General features: G+C 40.6%; 1 protein-coding gene across 2 annotated transcripts in view; it reads right to left on the bottom strand.

The window, feature by feature from the left end:
* Positions 1-20,222, bottom strand: part of DNAAF5 (dynein axonemal assembly factor 5) — a 46,119-nt gene extending 25,897 nt beyond the window's left edge. Inside the window, exons 1-7 of one of the 2 annotated variants that reach the window (XM_030578095.1) lie at positions 19,528-20,222; positions 18,773-18,957; positions 16,689-16,813; positions 16,102-16,217; positions 7,956-8,188; positions 5,384-5,596; positions 2,513-2,656 (exon numbers count right to left, since the gene is read on the bottom strand). In XM_030578095.1, the coding sequence (XP_030433955.1) occupies positions 2,513-2,656; positions 5,384-5,596; positions 7,956-8,188; positions 16,102-16,217; positions 16,689-16,813; positions 18,773-18,957; positions 19,528-20,080 (1,569 nt within the window). In that variant the 5' untranslated portion in view covers positions 20,081-20,222. The remainder of the gene's footprint in view (positions 1-2,512; positions 2,657-5,383; positions 5,597-7,955; positions 8,189-16,101; positions 16,218-16,688; positions 16,814-18,772; positions 18,958-19,527) is intronic. The other variant, XM_030578094.1, reaches the window with a different exon arrangement.
* Between the last annotated feature and the right edge of the window lie 5,085 nt (positions 20,223-25,307).

Raw genomic sequence — 25,307 nt, 5'->3', positions numbered from 1 at the left:
GCAGTTTAAGCCCATAGTTTCTAATGATAGAACAAGAAGCAAAGGTGAACAAGTTTTCTCCCTCCTCCTGATGACACTCTTTTAGATACCTGAAAACTGCTATCATGTCCCCTCTCAGTCTTCTCTTTTCCAAACTAAACAAACCCAATTCTTTCAGCCTTCCTTCATAGGTCATGTTCTCAAGACCTTTAATCATTCTTGTTGCTCTTCTCTGGACCCTCTCCAATTTCTCCACATCTTTCTTGAAATGCGGTGCCCAGAACTGGACACAATACCCCAGTTGAGGCCTAACCAGTGCAGAGTAGAGTGGAAGAATGACTTCTCGTGTCTTGTTTACAACACACCTGTTAATGCATCCCAGAATCACGTTTGCTTTTTTTGCAACAGTATCACGCTGTTGACTCATATTTAGCTTGTGGTCCACTATGACCCCTAGATCTCTTTCTGCCATACTCTTTCCTAGACAGTCTCTTCCCATTCTGTATGTGTGAAACTGATTGTTCCTTCCTAACTGGAGCACTTTGCATTTGTCTTTATTGAACTTCATCTGGTTTACCTCAGACCATTTCTCCAACTTGTCCAGATCATTTTGAATTTTGACCCTGTCCTCCAAAGCAGTTGCAATCCGTCCCAGTTTGGTATCATCTGCAAACTTAATAAGCATACTTTCTATGCCAACATCTAAGTCGTTGATGAAGATATTGAACAGAGCCAGTCCCAAAACAGACCCCTGCGGAACCCCACTTGTTATAACTTTCCAGCAGGATTGGGAACCATTAATAACTACTCTCTGAGTATGGTTATCCAGCCAGTTATGCACCCACCTTATAGTAGCCCCATCTAAATTGTATTTGCCTAGTTTATCGATAAGGATATCTTGCGAGACCGTATCAAATGCCTTACTAAAGTCTAGGTATACCACATCCACCGCTTCTCCCTTATCCACAAGCCTTGTTATCCTATCAAAGAAAGCTATCAGATTGGTTTGACACGATTTGTTCTTTACAAATCCATGCTGGTCATTCCCTATCACCTTACCACCTTCCAAGTGTTTGCAGATGATTTCTTTAATTACTTGCTCCATTATCTTCCCTGGCACAGAAGTTAAACTAACGGGTCTGTAGTTTCCTGGGTTGTTTTTATTTCCCTTTTTATAGATGGGCACTATATTTGCCCTTTTCCAGTCTTCTGGAATCTCCCCCGTCTCCCATGACTTTCCAAAGATAATAGCTAGAGGCTCAGATACCTCCTCTATTAACTCCTTGAGTATTCTAGGATGCATTTCATCAGGCTCTGGTGACTTGCAGGCATCTAACTTTTCTAAGTGATTTTTAACTTGCTCTTTTTTTATTTTCTCTTCTAAACCTACCCCCTTCCCATAAGCATTCACTATGTTAGACATTCCTTCAGACTTCTCAGTGAAGACCGAAACAAAGAAGTCATTATGCATCTTTGCCATTTCCAAGTTTCCTGTTACTGTTTCTCCCTCCTCACTGAGCAGTGGGCCTACTCTGTCCTTGGTCTTCCTCTTGCTTCTAATGCATTGATAAAAAGTCTTCTTGTTTCCCTTTATTCCCATAGCTAGTTTGAGCTCATTTTGTGCCTTTGCCTTTCTAATCTTGCCCCTGCATTCCTGTGTTATTTGCTTATATTCATCCTTTGTAATATGACCTAGTTTCCATTTTTTAATATGACTCCTTTTTATTTTGTAGGTCATGCAAGATCTCGTGATTAAGCCAAGGTGATCTTTTGCCACATTTTCTATCTTTCCTACCCATCGGAATAGCTTGCTTTTGGGCCCTTAATAGTGTCCCTTTGAAAAACTGCCAACTCTCCTCAGTTGTTTTTCCCCTCAGTCTTGATTCCCATGGGACCTTACCTATCAGCTCTCTGAGCTTACCAAAATCCGCCTTCCTGAAATCCATTGCCTCTATTTTGCTGTACTCCCTTCTACCCTTCCTTAGAATTGCAAACTCTATGATTTCATGATCACTTTCACTCAAGCTTCCTTCTACTTTCAAATTCTCAACAAGTTCCTCCCTATTTGTTAAAATCAAGTCTAGAACAGCTTCCCCCCAGTAGCTTTTTCAACCTTCTGAAATAAAAAGTTGTCTGCAATGCAGTCCAGGAACTTATTGGATAGTCTGTGCCCCGAGGTGTTATTTTCCCAACATATATCTGGAAGTCCCCCATCAACACCAAATCTTGGGCTTTGGATGATTTTGTTAGTTGCTTAAAAAAACCCTCATCCACCTCTTCCACCTGGTTAGGTGGCCTGTAGTAGACTCCTAGCACGACATCACCCTTGTTTTTTACCCCTTTTATCCTAACCCAGAGACTCTCAACACTTCCGTCTCCTATGTCCATCTCCACCTCAGTCCAAGTATGTACATTTTTAATATATAAGGCAACACCTCCTCCCTTTTTCCCCTGTCTATCCTTCCTGAGCAAACTATACCCATCCACACCAACATTTTACTCATTTAAAACACCCATTCACAGTTAGTGTCACCTTTTCATGAAGATGTTCAGCGAGTGGTATTGCCATTATTGTCACCAAAACTTTCATTAGCTGCAGGCTAATTTCTTGGCAGTCTTCTTGGCACACTTCAGTTATCGCTTGTACGCAACAAAGCAATTGTTCCATATAAAAGATCTACAAACAAAAAGCATGAAATGTTTTGTTAGACAACATTAGATACCCTTTCTTTCACAAGCCAGTAAAAGTGACACAATCCTCTTTAAAAGTCAAGGATTAGTAGATGATAGTAATAAATAAGATAATTTCTGCATATCCTGCTAAACTGGAAGCCTATTTATTGTTCCACACATAGACTCCACAATTCACTCCGTTTTATAATGACCTATGGAGCATTTTTTGTAGAGCAACAAATTAACACTCCTTTCCCATGCTTTTTGCTTGTAGAAGTGGTTACCTTGTCCTGTTAAGAAAAATTAATGATCATCCTGCTAGCCACACAATGACTGCTATATGCTGGATAAATACATTGAAGAATTTTGGGGTTCCTAGGAAGATTTTCATCTTATCCTGAAATGGAACTCTTTAACTTCTAATGTTTTGGCTGTGCCAATCTCAAATGTTGTTCAAATTTCTGAACATATCAAGTAGCATAGTGATATTGAAATACACAGAAACAAGGAAACCTGAAGGTCTGTCTCCCACCTACTTATTGCAACATAATGCATGAAATCCTGGCCCCATTGAAGTCAATGGGAGTTTTGCCATTGACTTCAATGGGCCAGAATTTCATTCAAAATTCTTGTTAGTTTGCAAGACTTCTGTAACAAAGCACAGAAGACCACAGGAGGCAGACGTTCCAGGATATGCTATACTCTATCAGTGAAAGAGACCATGGTCATACGACTGGTCAGCTCTATTTCCAAAAAGACAATAAATAAAACTTGAGAATACTCTTACCTATAAATGGTATTTATCTGATGTCATTTATATAGCATTCTCTCACGATGATAGAGAAGAATTATTTCTCAAAGAGAAAAGTTAGGACAACTCTGTCAAAAGCTGCACTGACAGATGAATGTGGGTCTGTCTACTCTCTATATTGTCTAATAGAGTTAATTTATAGAAGATCACATGGCACTTTTGCAGATCTGTCCTATGGCCTCATTGCTTGAACACCCAGAGGTGGTGCTTCCAGTGGAGTAGATCCCTAAGAATAATGTATTTCAGTGTGATTAAGGCCAATTCTGAGCATTCTAAGCATCACTGAAACATGTTCCATTAAAACAAGGACTTAAAGAGGAAAGAACTACATTGTCTCAAAGAGAGAATTAAACAGATCCTGTAACACTGGAATAATCTTCTTAAAAGGAATTATAAATCTGACAATGGGCTACAAAGAATCTTCTGGATTCAGGGTATTGGCCAACTGCATATCCCTGAAGATCCCTTGCTAGTCATTCTAAGGGCAGAGACTTAACATTTCAAACTCCTGCTGGAAAAAAAGCTAGAATTTTAATTAAGGAGAAGGCTTGGTAGACGGTATGGATTTTTCTTGTATACCAGTAACAGAACAAGTTGCAGACCGGGAAATAGAAGAAAGGGGTGAAGAACTCCTGAATTTCTGTAATTTCAACGGTTACACTGGAGAGCCCACTCCATATTGGAGAAAGAAGCTGTCATACACCAAGCTGAAAGGGTCAAGATATTGAGATCTAAGGGTCCTTTTAACTCTTTTAGATGAACAATTACCTTTTCTTCACCGTATAAGTTATTCGGCATGTAACAGGAGAGGAAGTACACCAAAGGAAAAAAAAATACATTCAATGCCTTAATGCTAATTAATTGTATACATCACTCTCACTATATGGCTCACAAAGAATACAGGCACTTCAAAATAGTATAGTAAGAACTGCCTTCAGGCTCACCTCCCATGAAATCCATCTACTGCACATTAGTTATGTGTGTACTTAGGAGGAATTTTATCATGTTGGAAGTGTCTTCATCCTGCATTTTTAGGATGAAGGAACCCAAACCCAGGAAGCTTACATCCTAAAGCTTATTGCAAAGAGTGTTCCTAAATGCACATTTAAACATACTGACCATTGCCTTTTAAAAATCAAATATTAATATCCAAAAAAACAGCATTAAAAGGAAGCACTTCTCTTTGTGAAATATAACAGGACAATCACTATTGCCTAGAAAACACTTTCTATCAATGGTTTTTATTTAGCTGGACTGCGGGGCTGGGAAGGGTCAAAGTACATTCGTTTGCTTGGATTCTGTACACGATGAACTTATCAAAACAGGGACCAAATGGTGCCTTTGGATTAATTCAGTTGACACCCATTGCAATACATGGGAATAACGTTCATAGGTTTAAAAGCAGAAAGTTAGCCTAATGTAGATAACTTGAAGTTCTGATGTCAGGGAAAATATCAATATCTTATAACAGTATTAACTAAGACCCAAATAACGCAGTGTAGTTTGAACTGAACATATGCAAGACTGTGTGCAAACTGACAATCACAAATGAAAGACTCGTTTGCACAACAATTTAAACAGAACTTCTATTATTTTGGTCAGTATTTCCATGACAGAAAAGGGGGACTTTAGAAAATTTTACACACAATTTTGCAGATTGAAAAAAATAAAGTTACATTAAGGTAAGGTACAGTCTAACTCAGTGATACGTAAATTACGGTATGTGGGCCACAATCAGGAGGCATGCAGGTGGATTTGAAGTACAGCATGAGAAGAAGAATCCATTACAAACTACACTATAAAACAGCAAAAGTGGTTTGCTGATCACTTTTGGCTTTTAGATGTGGTATGCTAAGACTTAAAGTCTGAGAACCAGTGGTCTAAGTCCTGGGCTGTTTTGGATTTTCCATTTATCCTTACCTCTTCAGATCGCTGACAGATCTCAGGTTGTGAGAGTGTGTTGGCAAGATAAGACAAATGCGGCTTTAAGACTTGTCTTGGGCAACCTCGTATCACTGCAGCTAGAATCATGAGATAAGAAGGCATAGGTGTTTTTTCAAGGGCTGACACCAGTAACTTCAGAGATACCTTAGGGTTAACAAATGTTCCAATCAACTCTGCCGCTTTCACACACTGTAAAAGAGAATAAATATAACTTGAGGATTATTTTGAAAACACAAAGACCATTCATCATATCCTGGCCCTTCCTCTTTTTATGATTCCAGCTTTTTTTAAAATACTTTGGCAATTGGTTTATAGGCCTTTCCCCTCACTCAGTAATGACTGCATGCATGAAAAAATTTTCTTGACATGTGTTCAGAAATCTCATAACAAGGCATGCAAGCACCCTTCTCAGCATCAGACTCAAACTTTCATGAGAAAGTTGTAATAGATCTTTAACTTAGGGTGACTAAATGTCCCAGATTTCCTGGTTCAGGGTTGCCCCCACCCCTGTGAAAACTGGTCTGAGGCACATACCCCCATCCTCATTTATATACATATTATATATAAAACAAAACTCAAAAAAGTAATCCATTTTTTGTTGCATTCACACTCTTCTCAAAACTGTGTTTTAGAGAAGCACCTTTGTATCCCTCTCTGGCATGCAGAGGAGTCAAGCATACAAGGCAGCCTACTGATAGCATTGTGTACTCCATACAGGAAGAGCCTGCTGCTTTCAATCTTTCATTCTTGTAGCTAGCAGGGCTGCCAAGTACTATGTATCCCTCTCTGGCATGCAGAGGAGTCCCAGGGCCCAGGCTCCAGCACAAGCCTGAACATGTACACAGCAATTGAACAGCCCCGCAGCCTGATCCCGAGTCAGTTGACACAGGCCAACCATAGATGTTTAACTGCAGTGTAGACATACCCTTAGAATCCCCTAACTCAATGCTCGGGCATTGGTTCAGTGATGACTCACAGGGCAGAGAATGCCCCTAATTGAATCACCAGTACTGCTTCCTACAGCATTCTGAGTTTTTCTTCCTCCAAGTACTGATCAGGTGCACCTCTGCTTAGCTTGTGAGAACAGACTCAACTTCAGCCTAAAGTGGTATGGCTCAGGACTAGAGATGTGGAGTAGAATCAGGGAGAATGGGTGTGAAGAGATCTAAAATCTGGTATATGCGAGGAGGGTGCAGCCTATGAGAAGAGAAGGAATGCAGAGGGTGCAGAGAGAGGATAAGAAATTGGATCCAGACTCCATTTGGCTTCAGTCATAGCACCAACCCATATAGAAGCTTGATTTGGAAAACCAACCTTTGTTGACATTGCCTGGACTAACTGCTGTCAGTATATGTGAAAGTAACAAAAACTGGAAATTGGCAATGGAACTTTTTGTTGCAGCTTATTTTTCATGTGTTCCCGCAGCAGTAAAAAGAAATAAACAGGAACGAGATTTAGTTCTTAAAATTATTTAAAAAATCTGTCTTTTATACCCTTAGAAAAATTTGTTTTAATTATTTTGTAAATGCAGCCATGACTGTTAATCTAGGAAAATTTTGCCTGTTGATAAAAATCAATAAGAACTGTATTTTCAGGCACTGGCTTAGATAAATCTATTAGAAAAAGTGTTCTATTTCTTGTCTAAACACAACAGTGGGAAGGAAGCATTTACTTATATAACTGATGTATCTGAACACTGATGGCTATCATACGAAATAAACATACCTTAATGTTACAGTTAGCTTAGGCACTGAGAGATAACAAGTGAAATTAACTAGAAAGGGCATGAACTGCACATATTTTTAAAATGGAATTTGTTGCCCCAAGGCATTTACACTTAAATCTGCTGCTTATGATTTTTAAGAGGCTGTTAATGCTTCACTTGTTGGCATAAGAGGTGAAAACTATTTGAATAGTCTCAGTTTTGGTTTTCACACGAATCATACAAAATTAAAATTTATTTTAATAAATACACATAAAATCTACAAAAATGTTTAACAGCCTCCCTAAAAACATTTAAAATGAGTGTGGGTCTTGATCATGCATCTGTACTCTGGCAAAACTCTCACTGAGTTCAACAGAATCACTAGCATCATCTTTTCCCATAACAATATTTCTTTGAAACATTTTGTAAAAGAGAAATGAGATTCAAAGCTCTATTAACAAGTGGCAATTCTAACATTATTTTATATCCTGTGGGAAGAGTGAGCAACGCATCAGTATAGGACCCTTAAAAGAAATGAGAGGAGAGAGAAATTATAGGCCCAGTTCACTCACGTTGTTAATTGTTTGAGTGCCGAATGCTCCTTTGAGCCCAATTACAGGATGGGGACTTTTCCCAACATGTTAAGTAAAATGATATTTTAAAATTTATTTTCAGTTCATTCAAAGTTTAATTTTAGCCATATGGACCCAATCCTGAGCACTTCCCTCTTCCTCCCCTGGACTGCAGTGGGAACTGAAGGAAGTAGCCCCATACAGGACACACTCAAGACTATTTAAGATTGGGTTTCTAGGGTATTGTAGATATCTAAAAAGTCAAACTTACATTTCTAACCACATTATTCTCTTCATCTAAGCATACTCGGTACAAAGTTCTTAGTAGTAGCTCCATATGCTGTGTAATGTGATCCTCTGCATGTAGCAACAGTATAAACAGAAGTTGAGATGCTTTTATTCTGGTGCCTTCAACCCAGTCTGTTATATCATGACAGAGACCTGGAAGAATTTTGGAGAGGTTTCTTGTGACAAGCTCCCGACATCCCAGTTCTGGTCGAACCACTAGAAGAAGAAGAAGGAAAAAAACAAAACAAAACACAACACAGAAGGAAAGTTCAGGAAAAGCACTACAAATGTTTTGCAGAAAATTTTAGAAAAGGTTAATGGTGTTGATTCATAACAAAAGTAATGTCTTCATTGCTTCTGTGTGAAGTAGACGATTCATAGCACTGCATGTGGCTTTATCTGTGAGAGTGCCATTGACTTTAGTAGTATTGTGCAATTAAAAACTCCATTTTACACTTTGAAAAAGTAGTTATTTAATAAGTAATATTAATACCACCGAGGTGTTACATAGCAATTTTCATTAGTAGAGCTCAAAGTTGGTATTTACGTTACATGCTTTATTTAAAAAAAAAAATTATAAAAGGAGAGAGGAAGGAAAATAAGAAGCTACCACCAGGGCCGGCTCCAGGAGTTTTGCAGCCCTAAGCAGCCAAAAAAAAAGGCCACGATCGCGATCTGTGGCAATTCAGCAGGAGGTCCTTCGCTCCGAGCGGGAGCAAGGGACCCTCCGCTGAATTGCCGCCGAATACCTGAATGTTCCGCCCCAAGCGCCTGCTTGCTAAGCTGGTGCCTGGAGCCGACCTTGCTCACCACTCAACATGGCAAATGCATTTTAGCCAATCTCAAAGCATATGACACAAAAAGATCATCTCCTTTTTTACTGTTATAATACCAGAGACAGAGAGGTCTGATTTTAAAAATCAATGGAAGCAAACAAACAAACAAACAAACAAAAAAGAAAAGATGGACTTTTTCAAAACAAGCTGGGGGGGTGTCAACGGCTCAGACACAATCTGAGACAGCAAGCAGCAATCAGAAGTATTTGAAATAGCATGAGAAACATTATATACAGGTTTCAAAAAAAGAAAAAAATATTATTTTCAGGGTGTCAGAACAGAGCAGGAATTGGCGAGTGTGCCTCCTTGTACTTCATATTACTGTCATCGTAATCATGTCTAAACTCCCTAAAATAAATTCTTCTATTGTCTCAGGACATTTCCTCCCATCCGCTTGTATGGCTACAATATATATATATATAAATATACATACACATACATACACACACACACACACACGCAGGTATGATCATAGGCAAACAGCACTGGGTATAAAAAAAAAGATTGAAATCTGACACAAGGTAAAAAAAGTTTATTAAAAATGCCTATGAAGTACTGATTTAAAATAAAATTATTTAAAACATAAGACACTGTTTGATTATTGCTTCTTTTGTGTATGGAAGAGAGCACTTGGGATTATAAGAATTGACAATGAATAGCAGAGGTCAAACGAAGAAATCTGCTTGAGAAAACAAATATGGAGTGGCATTCTATTTGACCTGAGGCAGAAGGTTTTTTTAAAAGGATTCTGACCATTCTTTTTCAATAGTTCCTTCATTTCAGATGTTCAAATGCAGACATTTAATCCTTGTAGCTACCTGCTGTCAAAGAATTTTTTCCCTTCACTATAAACTGTTTGCACCTGTATCCCAAGGCAATGGTCGCTCAATGGAAAGCCATTCAGTTGTTAAGATGGCATTGAATATTAAGGCAGTCTTCGCTCCCTCCCCCCCACCTGCAGTATCTGTCATCATGAGATCAAAGCACAATAAGGCTGAGGTGTCAGGTTCATTAGCTTGCAAGTACAAAAGGGTGATTAAGGGAAATGCATTATAGCCCATAATGGAAAATAAGGAGTTCTAGATGTTGAAATATAGATATACAATGAATCACTCATTATCATGGAATTCTTTTTAAAATATGTTTTGAAAAGGAAGCAAATAGAGGCAAGTGTTAAAACATAATCACAAAGAATAAAAAGGAATTTAAAATACCAGAAACTGAAATATAAAAAATATGGTATAGATACATAGCTAAATACAAACCTTGCAACAAGACACCACTAATTCCTAATCTTATTTCAAGACATACGTAAGACTCAGTGGTAAATCATCCTTTTCTCTTTTAACATGCATAGCTAGAGAGACACTATCAGATGCAATTTGGCAGTAAAAGTAAATGGCAGGAAGGAATCTTAAAGTAATTATTAGCTTCTCAGGACTGAAGTACAAAATTACCAGATAATTTCCTCAGAATGCTCTGCAATTATCTATTAATCTTTTCATTGCAGACTTAAATGCAGAACTTTAGCAAGCAAGATGAACTAAAAAAAAACTGATGCAACTGGGCTGTATAGGGAGGAGGGGTGCGGTTTTCCCAACATTGTGAAACACTTTTATTGTGATCAGAAGAGTCTCATTCAGCTCTGTAGCAAAGACTGGCTCATGAAGTAGCTCACTTTTCTACCAATGATCAATTCCATTAAAATAAATTCCACTAGAAACATGTTCAAAAAATGATGCAATTAAATACTAACGAAAATGTTATTGTAACTAATACATTGCGCCAAGGTTCCCTCTTGTGGTATGTTTTATCTTTCATGGTAGGAACACCAAAACTGATCAGCTTTGCTGTTTCCCCATCAATCTCACTCATGGGATGCTATACTATAACACATATCTCTGATTATATGGATTAATTCATAGGAGATGCCTGAATTTGCGCCTTATCTGAAGATGGTGTAGGTAAATACAACACTGACGAGGACACCAAAGGTGGCCCTGGAAACAGGACCAGTAATGTAGATGGTGCCAATATTGAATGGTGACCTGCTCTTAGTACCAATTTTTGAAGGTGCATCTTCACTGATCTTGGCATTTTAAAGATGTGTTGCCACCCATTCTAGAATATAAGATACTTGTGAAGATGTTGCAAGTAGTGTAGGAGGAGATTATTTCCTAAAAACAGTAATCTGGGATAATAACATTTGTAGCAAAGTCTGATCTGGTTCAAGAGTCTGGTGCAGATTCTGTGAGGTCTCCAGAGGCTGTAATGCTTCCCAGAATAGCAACTTCTTTTTCTCAGGGAATTCCTAGATTCTTCAAGTGAAAACTATAAATGTATCAGAAGAGCTGAGTAGTATACAGGGACCCATTCCAGAGTTACCTTGTTGAGCTTAACTATAGGATAAAAAACCTTAGTATGTTTTAATGCTTTTGAAGGAAAATTTAATAGCCTTGCTTTCACTTAAATAAGTTTTCAGGAAAAGAAATTTGGGAATCCAGTGTTAAAGAGAAGGCAGAGGAGAAAAAAATAAAACAGAAGCCGATGAATACTATTCATTTTAGTTCTGGAGGACATTTTTTACTATATTCTGAGATAACATATAATAACTCCAAAAACTCAAGGCCCATACAAAATTCAACTAAGGCCTTTAATAAGAGAGCAAGCAAGAGGAGAATTAGTCAGACTCATCAGGCTTTTGCAAACCAAGCGATAATAGGCAGGATGGGCTGTCATGGTTATAGTTTCTTTTCTGATTCATGAACCATTGGATAAAAAAGTACCCACAGTTATTCAATAGGATGCCGAGCACGATGCGCTGTAATGCAAAGTAGGCAATGGCCTCTGCATGGAAACTCAAGGACAAAATTCACTGAGCAAGAATTTGCTTTTATTACCAATGGAAGTACCCTTTCAGAGGTATGATCACCTTTCATGCTAGTGGCAGCTCCTTCATTCAGAATTGTGAGGAAGTTGCAGACTGCTTATGTGACCTGAGACAGGTCACTTACTTTCTGTGTCTCAGTTCCCCTTTTGTCAAAGGGTATAACACATCCTTTCACCCACCTTTTGTATATCTTGTCTATTTATATTGTAACCTTTCTATGTGTTTGTAAAGATCCTAACACAATAGGGCTCTTGTCTCAGCTGTGGCCTCAGGCAATACCATACCACAAATAACTACTTATAACAATGAGGATAAAGTATTTCCTTTCCAAAGGTAAGTTAAAATGTTTTAGGATCAATTAGGAGAAGTCATACTAGTTTCTGTTATTCTTGTTTTTATTATCGAACTTTCTCCTACCCTAATTTTAATATGGGTAACAAACAGCAGCATTATATCACAACTACTAAGATTGCTTTAGAGTGCTCTTTTACATTCACAATACCTACCACAACATTCATGAAAAGGGCAAAATTTTCCCTGAACCTTCATAGCAGATATTTTAAAAAACCTATCATTATCTTTACAAAGGAAAAATATGAGTGATGGGCAATTATATAAAAATTCATGAGGCTGACCATCTATTAATATGAACAGCCTGTGACACGACAAATATTTCTCTTATCACTAGACGAAGCAAAAGCATTCTTTACCATTTACATGTCCTAAAGCTAATATAACTTACATCACAGAAAGAAAAAATAAAAAGAATAACAGATCAACTTGACTGCCTTGAAGGCTAAGCAGATCTGTCAAGTCAGTTACCATTATGGAGTGCTTCCCCTTTCATTCAAGCATTACCAAGTAAAACAATTTTAACAAAAATATAATTTCAAAAGAGAAAGAACTCCGGAACCCACTGTCATCAAAAGGATTTTGCTGCTGGGGATTCTGTGACATGACTGGCAGGTAGGGACAAGTCAGGCATGATCTTGTTCTTTCACACCATAAGAGCGTTTTGTTCTGTTAAATCTGAGTGTACAAATCAATAAATTACTCACTTTAACCCTCTCTCTCACCAACATCCATATGCATAGTTTTAAACATTAACTTTACAAACCTAAGACAGGAAACAAGTTTCATGCCCAAGCTACCTATAAATAATAGGGTGCAAAGAAGTGGTTAGCCTTTACTGCACATCTAGTTTTCCTTGGAAAATAGAGCAGGTACAGTAGTTTCCCTTAACTGCTTCCATTTTCTCCCCTTCTGCTGGCTGACTTTACATCTGCTTACAAGTTTAATAAAATTTTGAAGCAAGCTTTTCCCTCATTAAATATTTGTGCTTCATGCTATCCCATGAATGCTGTGTCTCAGTCTTACTGTTCAGGAAGGACTTAAATGTTTCAGGGTCTCTCACTCCCCCACCTGCCCTTTTCATCTCTTCTCCCTCTCCCCACATGATTTCTGCCTTAAAAACAGCTTAACATAAATATAAGAATGGCCATATTGGGTCTGTCCATCTAGCCCAGTATCCTGTCTTCTGACAGAAGCCAATGCCAGATGCTTCAGGGGAAAATGAACACGACAATAACCAAGTGATCCATGCCCAGCTATCCAGTCCCATATTATTGCTGAGTGGAGGGGACTGCAATATTGTTTCATCCCTTTTTCAATGTGCAACGATTGCAAATGATAATGAGTCAGACCCCACCCTCTTCAATTATTTTGGGCCAGACTGTGATAATTTATACTCTGTGTGAGAGAGGCTATTTTATTTGAAATCCCACTGAGGCCAATAGGACTATTTTCAGGGTAAAATATAACCAAACGTGCGTAAAGATATCACAATTTAGACTTATATGGCTATATCCCTCATCATCTACTTTTATTTATGATAACAAAAGAACAGGCTTTGACTCAGGTGGAAAAATATGACTCCTGGGGTACAGGAAAACCTGAAACGATGCCATTCAATAAATCTGAATTTTGCAACAGAGCTGCAATACTGTGGATGGACATCTAATCATATGGCTCTGACTGAGGAGGAGCAGCACTACTTCTACATTCACTGAACTGCAACTAGTGGATGGGCTCTGTTTTTTAAAAAAACATGAAAATGGCTCCTATATTATAGGACAATATTAACAGATGTTGAAACTGCGTCTAAGATAACACTGTTTTAGGAGAAGATGGAAATGTCTATATTTATTTATGAATTAATTCTAGCCATCAGCCCAAGCTGTTGTGCATTCTGACCACTAGATTGCCAAGAATAATTTTGGCTTCATCGTCGGACTTTAATCCTAAATTTTTCTGAAGTGTAGATATTCCCCAACCACATTTTGCAAGCATGTAAATCTCCTTACTAGTGAAAATATATTCTGGGTTTTGTTTATTTTAAGGTTAACAGTACAGTTTACTTATATATTCTCATTTTCAGATACTGCCTCTTCTTTTTGTGAGTATGGGCACGTTCTGCCAATGACTGCAGGGGTTAGAGTAAAGGTACTAGCAATGTATAATACTTCTGAAATAGTCTCAATGATTCCTCCTCCTCTACCTCGGGAAGATGACGGATCCAAAATTCTGGAGACTGAGGAAAGGGTAAAGAGATCCCTGTGGCTGATTAAGGCAGTGATTATGCTAACTAATTAGAACGAAGATGCAAGTCTGAACAGATGAATAGCATTAGAAAAGGTTCGAGAGCAGAAGACAGAAATGCAGATGAGGAACAGGAATTCCCAAGGCTGGATTAAGTGCCTCTCTGAACCCTCTTCTACAGAGAGAGGGAAGTACCTTTTATTTAGTGAATAAGATCCAACTTATATTTTCATAGATGTTAACTGAAATAACATCTAATGACTAGTCATCATGGACACTCCTGTTTGGAGAATCATGCAAGAATAAGATTATTGGAAATGCTCCAATACACCAGACCTGGTCTTTGTTGCATTTTCTTTCCTCCTCTTGCACTAATTTTAGTTGTTACCCTAGGGGAGCTGGCTATGTGATGAATGGCAAACCCCATTATATCTGAAAGCTACTGTTCAGCAGTGGTTGAGGTACTTGTCAAACAGACTGATAAGTCTGAAAACTACTTCATGTTGACCTCATATCTAGCTCAAACCATAAAATTCAAACCAAGAAAGTATATTCAGTAAACCAGATAAACTTCTTTACACAGACTTGGCATCCAGGAGTCATTTTAATATCACAGCTTAGGGCAGTGGTAGAAAGATTGCATCCATGCTACAAAAGTATTCAGTTGTCCAAATCATCCACATTATTGAACAATAGCCCATAGTGGTTTTTGTTTTCACAGATGCTACATAGTTATGTCCGTACTACAAGCTAAGGATGTGATTCCCCCGGCTCATGTATATGTACTTGCACTAGTTTGATGAGAGCTAGCATAAGTATAAATACCAGTGTAGTTGCAGTAAGATGGGTAGCAGCAGCAGCAGCAGCAGAGTCCAGGCTGAGATGTACTGAGTATAATCTCACCTGAAACTAGCGGGTTCATACTTGGCACAGCTCAGCCATGCCTTCATTGCCATTACCTATGCTATCACAACACTGCTATTTATGTTCACGCTAACTCTCACAGAGCTAGCACAAGTATGTGTACTTGAGCCTATAATTTAATGGTCTAGTTTTCATTAGATGTGATAGCTTGCTAGACCATGATATTTTAATTTTAAGAGATACGAATAGCATGTTGCAAAGACATACACTACAATGAAACACAACACACTGACAAAAATGAGTTCTGTATCAATACAGAATGAAGAAGAAATTGTTGAAGTTTCTTTATTAAAGTCTGCATAACCTATGAACGCTAACCAAATACAAAGTCATGTGGTTTGGTACGGTTTATTTTTTAATTCAGGCTGATATCTAGGGTATTTTTTTCATGGAGAAACATGTTTCTTACTGGGGGGAAAGGAAAAATATCTTCTGCAGAAAACTTGTGAAGCCTGTCTGTGCACTTGCACACAATTCTGTACAATCTTTATATCTGCAAGTAAGATTTATGTAAAGTTTGTGGTTAAGTTCATTAAAATGGGATTTTCTAATGTACTCAGTGCAGACTTAACTCTGCTTTCATTGAAGTCAATGGGAGTTTCACCATTGAAATTATGCTCTATTTGAAACCAATGCTGAACAGCTTCTGAAAATTGTACCCTTAAGCAAATACATACATAGAGCTTAGCTCTGAGTGCCTTCAGCTCCCATTTAACTTAGTGGGAGCTGAGGGCATTCATTCAGCACCTCACAAGATCAGCCCAGTAAACAACGACTGCTTCAACTGCCTTTTCTTAATATCTTTTATGCATACATAGATACTGAAGAAGAGCTTCTTGAGCTAGTTATTTTCATCCTGAATGCTTTTCTACAGTACTCACCTCCTTCAGGATAATGAGTTGGTGCTGAATAAAAGTCAAGCTTATCCTTAAGGTCTTCTTCATTCTCTTTTTCCCACTGCAAGCCTATCCTCTTCCAATAACTCACAGCCAGTTGCCTAAAGTGTAAAACCAAAGTGTTTGAACCACCATCTTTACAGACATACAGAACAAAAGCATTTTTAAATGAGACTGATGGAAAACTAGAAGCCCCTCTACACTCAACTGGAAGACTTATTTGAATACACTGGGACAAACACTAACTTCAGATACATTTATGCAACTGTAAAGGCTAGAAGTTTTTTTTCTTTTAAATTAAGTTTAAGTTCTACAGAAATAAACAGTGTGGATCTCAACTAGCTGGGGGGAAAAAACCCTTTTGTTTTGAGAAGAATACAACTGCCTCTACCCTTTTGATAATCACATTTATATGAATGCAGCACTAACAAAAAAAATTACTGAAGAGTTGTGTATAGAAATAAGCAAATCAGCTAAATAGAAGAGCAGGACATTTTCCAGAACTCCTACCTGAGCGTAGAAGTACTTTAATACAAATTATCTATAAAAACTGGATCCTTTGTTCTGCTTACTTGTTCTCAGGCATTTCGTCAGTAAAGCTGCTGAGTAATAAAGGAATCAACTTGTGAAAGTAAGAATATCTATCCCGCAGGTGCAATAGCCATTCTCCAACAACACTTGTAACAGCTTGCCGAACCTAGGAAGGTGAGAAAAACAACACACTGCAAATTTTACTACAGTCCCATAACTTGAAGGGAAGAACTCTGAAAACAAAAACCTTGGAGTAAACTTTAGCAAAGTGTCTAGAAGAGCCATCTATCAAATGTATTTACAAAAACAATAAAAACACAAATAATGAACTTTCATACAAGACAAGTAAGCTTTGAGGAAAAGAAAAAAAAATCAGGCAAACTATGGTAGTAGACTGCTGACATTTCCTGTCTACACGTCCTGATCATCATTATCTTAGCTCATCATTCCCTGAAGTACAGCCCCAACATAGGGTATGTCTTCAGTAGCGATGTTAAAGTGCTGCTGTGGCCACTTTACGGCACTGAAACTTGCAGCGCTCAGCGAGGTGTTTTTTCACACCCCTGAGCAAGAAAGTTGCAGCACAGACAAGGCCATACATTATTTCCATATAAATGTTAGATAAAGTCCGACTCATTCTAAATTACAATAGTTCTTAGAGGGAGTACATAATGAAATCAGGTAAAAAATATGGCACCCTCTACTAATAAAAAATATTTTAAAAAATAATATTCTTCATTTATACAGCACATTTTAAACAAGGCTCTCAAAGCCTAACACATGCGATGTAGATATGGTAAAATCTAGATTTTATAAAACTCCATTTAACCTAAAATGCTTGGGTTCCCCCATCCTGAGATAACATTCTTCATAGGCACTCAGTCCTGCTAGATTGCCCAATCCAGCAAGAACCGTATATACTCGTGCATTAAGCTGAATGTTTTTGGTAAAAAAGTGATGCATCAAAGAGCGGAGGTCGGCTTATAAACGGGTCGACACCAAAATTTGATGATTTTAAACTCTATGGAATCATCAAATTGAATATCTAATACATTATTGTTTTGTTTACTTGGAACGTTTGCAGGCATGGAGTCCCTCAGCATCCTGTGTCCCCGGTTCACCATTCCACAGGGAGCTGAGGGGCTCCATGATTGCAGATGCTCCAAGTAAACAAAATGTCCTGACCTGCCAGCAGCTTACCCTGATGGGCTGGGAGCCAAAGTTTTCCAACCCCTGAAATATAGGGTCGGCTTATGAAAAGGTCACACAGTTTTTTGCTATTTTTACCTATCCATTTTGGGGGGTTGGCTTATAAATGAACAGGCTAATGAACGAATATATATGGTACTTAAAGGTGTGCTTAAATTTATGTATATGAATAATCCTATTATAAGTCAATGGAACCAACCATATGCTTAAACATTTTCATATGTGTTTTGCTGGAGTGCTCAGTTCCTTGCTGGATCAAGCCCTAAGAGTGCAGGGAGAACATAAATGCTATCACTCAACTCTGTCAACAAACACTTTAGATTTTCTGGTTTACATGGTCTTCAAATATTCTATCTGCTAAATACTACTGTGCTGAAGGATTATTGCAAATCCCTTTGATATTACAAAGATTTTTGTCCGCCCCGGAAAGACCTTCATAAAACAAAACAAAAAGAGTTCTCTTCAATTATACACATATTACTGAGGGACAAAAGAGCTAAAGGACTAGATATTTAGAAATATTTAGGCACCTAACTCCCATAAAAATCTGGCCCTAAGTGACTTCTTCAAAGTTATGTAGCTAGGAGTAGTACAGACTGGAACACAATCCAGAATTTCTGATACTAGACCGCACATCCTCCCCCCAGAAGTTGAGTATTACAGCTTTATTCACAAGAACGTGCCACTCTCCCTCATTTTTGAGGATCCCTCCTTGCTGGCTAATTTTTACTTGGTCAACTTTATACATTAATATACAAATACTTATATTCAGCTGAAGCCAAAAATCTTAATGAAGCTATGAACACAATTTAGCTGGTGTTAAGAAGTGAACAGATATTTTATTACATTATTTTTATCCCTAGAAATATGTTAATGAAGGCAGGGGCAAAATCTAGACAAAAGAAAGTAGAGTTACCTGAGGAATCTCATCAAAAAGTCGCTGGGCCAGATGAGAGAGAACATCATCTACAGACTTTCCATTGCCAAACTGTATCACCGTTCCTGTGGCCTGAATCACAGCAACACGGACTCGGAAGTGCTGGTGTGAAACCGTTTGCATTAAGGGTTTTATCAAAAATTCTGACTGCATATGGAAGTGTTCTATTAGAGGAGAAAGAGAGAAAGCTCAGCTCTATCTTCATATGTATGCATACAGCAGACCTTATGCAAACATCACCCTGCATTTATGTAGCACCTTCTGGACATGGATCTGATTTATATCACTATGTTTATGTATATACATGGTCTCATTTGGCATAGTGTGTTAGGCTCGGATAACAACACATTTGCATCTCTTCTACTGTCATCCCAGTCCCATGACCATCCCAGCACCCTCCTCCTGCTACAGCTTGTTCCCTATAATTCTGATTCCATTCTTTCTATCCTGCCCTATACTCCCACATCCCCTGTTAGGATGGCCAGAGCAGCACTGTTCACATACCGGCAACTCCTTCAGCCAGGTGCTGGCATCCTGAGTTCCAACCCCAATTCACCCTTTTCATCCTCAGGGCCACTAATAATGCTCCTGCAGATCCCTCATCCTCCCTGGCTTCCTCCACCATCTCTCTCCTCCTCAGCCACTAACCCCTCGCCAGACCCGGGCACAGGACCCTGTGCACCTGCAGCTCTCAGGCCACTCCAGCCCCACTGGCTCCCTTCCCCAGGCCCCACCTGGCATAGCCCTGGCGCTGGCGGCCGCACACCTGCAGCTTTCACGCTTGACCTCGGGGTAGGGGTCGAGGAGGGTGGCCTGCAGGATGCGGATGATCTCGGGCAGGTAGGGGGCCAGGGCGGCCTCGCAGAGCTCCAGCAGGAGGCTCAGGAGCTGGATCAGGGCCAGGCGCAGCTCCTCGCAGGGCTCGTGCGATTGCCCGTGCGGCGGGCAGAGGCGCTGGGCCAGGGCCGGCAGCAAGCAGGGCAGGGCCTCAGCGGGCCGGGCGCCGTGGCTCAGGCCGTGGCAGGTGAGCTGGACGGCCAGCTCCCGGCAGCGCTCGGCCGGATCCCCCACCAGGCACCGCACCAGCGGCCGCAGCAGCTGCTTGGCGAAGACTTCCTGCAGCACCGGGGCCGAGAGCGGCCGCTCCTGCACCTCGGCCCGGATGGCCCGCAGAGCCCGCAGCCGCGTATCCCGGCCGGGCTCCTGCAGGCCGCTCAGGTGCCGGCCCAGCGCCTGGACCACCTCCGCGGCCCGGCGCTGGTCACCCAGAGCCCCGTCCTCGGCCATGCTGGATCGTCGCTAGGGAGGCTCAGGCCGCTCGCTGCGGCCCGTTACTAAGGACTCTGCTCTGTTAGCGGCCGCTTTCACGGCAGTAAGCAAATGCTTTACGGCAATTTCAACATGCAAGAAACTTTATTAGCAAGGGGGTCTGCCGGAAACAGACTAGGCTGGGGTGGGTCTCGCCTGGCAAACCACTCCAGCGCCGCAGAGACAATTTGAGGGAATGATACGGGGTTAGAGAGGGAGCATGGGGCAGTGGTTACTGAGCATAGCAGGGAGCCAGCGCTGCTGGGTTTAATTCTATAGCTACCCTGCCTCAGTTTCCCCATGTGTTAGCTGGCGTTTGCAATGCAGTTGGTGACCCTGACGTGGTGCAGCATAAAGGCTGCCCCTTAGCTAGGGTTACCAGCCCTCCGGGATTGGCCTGGAGTCTCCTGGAATCAGCATTGATCTCCCAGTGATTACTGAAAGCAATCTAGGAGATTTTAAGCAAATGATATTATGTCATGTTGGGTGTGGGGGAATCTCCTGGAACAGCTTCAGTCAGAGTTGACAACCCTACCCTTAGCTGGTGCCTAATATTCTGTCTCCTTGGTGAAGGGCTTGCTTTGTGTCAGCATTCACTACTAGTCAGATTGAAACACTGATTGTGTAGCTTACGTAAATGTTGTAGAGTGCACTCCCTTAAAAGTAAGCATCTGTGGGAATTAAAAAAGCCAAAGCTCTGTTCTCTGCTTTTTCATATAAGTACCATATATTTGGCCAGAAGGTACTATCAAAGTGCAGAGTATCATTACAGCAGTGTATTGATATTAATCCTCCAAATAACTGCATCCTGAAAAGGGATTGCTGCTTTAAATGTTAAAAAGGACCCCAAAGGAACTTTTGGAGCCTTGTGAAACTTTGCACAGTGACACTGACAAATGTCAAAGCATTTAAAATTGCTTACTAATTGTTGGCCCCAATCCTGTGATGAGACCCGTGGGGGTGATTCAAGTGCAGGTTCAGGGCCTTTTTTGTAGTGTTGTACAGCAGTGCTTGCACAGTGCTTTGAAGATATAAAGTGCTAATTAAAGGTGAAGGCTACATTCTTCAAAAATTGGGTGTGTAACATTAGGTATCTAAATCTATAATCTTGCAGAGATCTGGCCTTCCTCCAATCACTCATGGCATTCAAAAGCAGCATTGCATGCTTTTTAGCCATGTCACCAGGATGGACAAAAATACCCCAGCATGCTGCTCTCAGACTCTACATTGATGTGTGAAGGGATGCATGCCTTGACCCTACCCAGCATCACCCGTGAGGGTGCCCCAGAGATTTGTGGATTTGTAGGATTAAGCTGGATCTGGGAACTTCATTCTATGATGCCTGGTACAATGTCATCATTTTGGTCACTATGGCTGGTGCATCAGTCCTCAGACTATGCACTGCTCAAAATTAGGGCATATACATAATCAAAGATGCCGAGTTACCCACATCTGGGCATTTTGGCCTAACTGTGATGTACTTAAAAAAATACGATAGTGAAAGGTTGAAAATCTTGTCTCCCTCCAATGATCAAGTGGTGCTAGGCAGCTCTGACTATTGAAGCGTGAAATATTGGGGGAAGCCTTACACTGGCTCAATCAGGGGTTGCCCAAACTTTGCCCAGTCGAGGGGCTGCATTGGCAACTTCCTGGGATTAAGCGGGAGGCACCTCATTTGTATGATATCAGACAGACTGAGATATATTCAGACTGCCCATCCTCCATGCAAACTCCCAACAAATCTCCATGGTCCCTATGCATATCTCTCATCTGACCAATTAATATCCACTTTGTGGCGGCATTACAGTGAAACCACAATTGGGCCACAGTCCTGCAGTTTGTTGCTCACCAGCAGACCTCTGCACCTGTGTTGAGCCCCATTGACTACAACAGGACTCTGCACAGATGCATGGGTCCACTGTTGCACAATGACTTGCGGGCCAGAAGCAAAGACTATAATGTAAAGGGATGATGGTTTCAATGTACGACTTGATTTTAAAGCCAGGGCAAAGATGTGGCTTACTGAGGCAATCATCAGTATACAAAGATAAGAAGCACAAAGTGCAGTTAGGCGTTAGTATAGACAGCTGGCACAGGAAGACTTATTTCATTGCATATTTTTGAGGGATGCTGACAATTTGGCTTAGTTTGAAAATCCAGCAAACAGGCAGCATGAAATGGATTCAGACCCCCAAGAAAGCTGAATTTCCAGACAAAATGCCTTGCACAAACCATTAGAAAGCGTCAGAAAAAAGCCACTGTAAAGTGCATTGAAATGACTACAGCACAGGTTATTGGGACTGCAATGCTTTGAGGTGAGTATAAGGTACTGCCCAGGAAAGTCACAACAGAGATGGCTCTAAGGAATAGGACAGTTTCTTTCTGAGGCCTTCCCCCTCCAACACGCTATAGAAACTCCATGGCCCTGTTGTGCCACAATAACTGTTTTTCTGCATATAATAGCCAGGGCCAGCATTAGGCGGTAGCAAGCAGGGCAGTTTCCCAGGGCCCCACGCCACAGGCTTCAGCTTTAGCCCCCGGTGGTGGGGCTTGGGGCTCCAGACTGCAGTCCTGCACAGAAGGACTTTGGCTTTCTGTCCTCAGCCTTAGCAAGTCTAACACCGGCCATGCTTGACGAACCCCCTGAAACCTTCTTACGCTCCCCCCCCACACAGGGGGGCCTGGATTCCTGGTTGAGAACCACTGGAATAGGAGATAGTCTATCTCATGCTACAATACTTTTGCATATGTGGTGGGAGGCTCCAGGCAATCCACCACCAAAGCATTGAACAGGATGGGATGCTACAGGGAATAAAACAATACTTCAAGGGTGGCCAGATTGCAAGGCGGAAGAGCCACAGGAGTTTATCCACTATCACTGGGAAAGGATGAGGTATGTGTGCCAGATGGGATTTTGCTTAAAGGGGACAAAGCAGTAAACCCATCAGATTTAAGACCTAACATCATGAGACAGATACATAATACACTCTTGTATATTACGCATGTCTGAGATGAACCCAGCAGTGGATCTACTGGCCAGGCATGAATGGCTATGGAACAGTGCGAGCTGTGCAGAGTGTAGTGATCAACAACAGAAGGAAACTACATACACCCTAACCTGACTCTGAGAAAAGGCCAGATTAGTCCTGTTTGTGTAGAGGATAAAATTTTCAAAAGTGCCCAAGTCACTTAGTGACTTTCAATGGGACTTTGTCTCCTTAGATACTTATGAAAATGTTACCTTTAGTCTTTTAATTGTGTCTATCCCATACTCCGGGCACATTACACACATTCAAAAGATAAACATTTACAAAATGCATCAAATGAATCTGGGACCATAGGAAGTGCCCTATTGGGTAAGAACAGTTGTCCATCTAGTATCTGTTTCTAACAATAGCCATTACCAGATGCTTCTAAAAGAGTTGCATGATGTCCCATAGTGAACAGTTATGGAATAACTGGCCCATAAGGGAAAACAACAACGAGTCCTTCTGGCACCTTAGAGAGTAACAAATTTATCTGGGCATAAGCTTTCGTGGGCTAGAACCCACTTCATCAGATGCATGGAGTGGAAAATACAGGAGCAGGTATAAATACATGAAAAGATGTGAGTCTAGTTTGCAAATTAATTCCAGTTCTGCAGACACCATCAGATTAGGCCTGAATAAAGACTGGGAGTGGTTGGGTCATTACAAAACCTAAACCTAACTTCCCCAATACTAATTTCCCCCTACTGTTACTCACACCTTCTTGTCAACTGTCTGAAATGGGCCTCTCTCATTACCACTTCAAAAGTTATTTTTCCTCCCTTGGTATCCTGCTGTCAATTTAATTGTCTCATTAAACTGATCTCACACTTGGTAAGGCAACTCACATCTTTTCATGTATTTATACCTGCTCCTGTCTTAGTGTCTCTTTCATTCTGTATGCAGCATAGTCAGGGCCGGCGCTTCCATTGAGGCGAACTAGGCAATCACCTAGGGTGCCAGGATTTTCGGGGGAGGGCATTTTGCGGTGGGGGGGGAGCTGCAGGTGGCTCCGGTGGACCTGTTGCAGTCGTGCCTCCGGAGCCGCAGACTAACGGAGCCTCTGCAGAAATGGCTGCGGCAGCTCCACCGGAGCCACGGGAGTGGCGCACTGGGCGGTGAAATAGCCATGCGCCTAGGGCGCGAAAAGCTCTAGCGCCGGTCCTGAGCATAGTGCGTGTCTGACCACTACTGTGCACTGAGAACCTAGAGTAATTTGAATTACTCATAAAAATTGCTTTTAAAATGACCTTTCATTTACTGATGCTGAATTTCATCTGCCATTATGCTGCTCATTTGCCTAGCTTGCTTAGGACGCTCCGGAGTTTTTTAGAGTTTTGTCTACTGTTGACTAGCCTAAATAATGTTGTGTTATCTGCCAGTTTTGCCACTTAATTGTTGTCCCCTTTTTCTAAACCATTAATGGGTTTATTAAACACCAGCTGTCCTAGTTTATATCCTTGAGATAGCCTCTTACTAACTTTTTACCCTCTGATTATTGAGGGTATGTCTATACTGGGAAAATGGAGCTGTGTTAGAAAAAGTGTTATCTCACATATTTTAATTAGCATGTTGTTAACAACACTTACTGCCATCCATTGTGGTCAAAACACGTTAGTTGGCTGTGGTTAAGCCTCCATCACAGCTTTCTTTCACCCCAAATTAATTGCCCTTCCCCCCAAGCCTCCAGAAAGCTTGGGAGAACAGGCTGCATGTCCTGAAGCTCACCAAATCTGGTCTTTGAAGACAGAGCTTTCTCAGGGTCTGGTTTGAGGGACTGGAACTAACTCCCTTGGGGAATTGAGGACTGTCACAAACATTCCCACCTTCTGTTCCAAGGGCAACACACACTTTTCTGATCTGCCTTCTCTAACAACTACATAGCAACACATATATATAAAAGACCAAAACAAAGCCCTACCAAAACAAAATCTTATTGTGACCGATGAACCCTTCACTGTCAGCTGGCAAGATTTCTTAGTATGTACTTTCTGGTTCAACAAAATATGGCATATGAGGTCTTAAAGAAAAGCCAGAATCACACTGATCATTAATAGCATCGTGAAATATACCGACACTATGCAAGGAGTTATGTATGTCTACTGAAAATTTGCTTTAAAGGTATCAAGGCAGAGTTGACAAACTGCCTTTCTGTCATGCAAAAGAGGTTTAGTCACCTG

This window comes from Gopherus evgoodei, chromosome 10 (genome assembly GCF_007399415.2).
Source record: "Gopherus evgoodei ecotype Sinaloan lineage chromosome 10, rGopEvg1_v1.p, whole genome shotgun sequence".
Classification (NCBI taxonomy): domain Eukaryota; kingdom Metazoa; phylum Chordata; order Testudines; family Testudinidae; genus Gopherus; species Gopherus evgoodei.
Note: the sequence above shows the minus strand (reverse complement) of the source record. Positions and strands in the feature narration are given on the sequence as shown.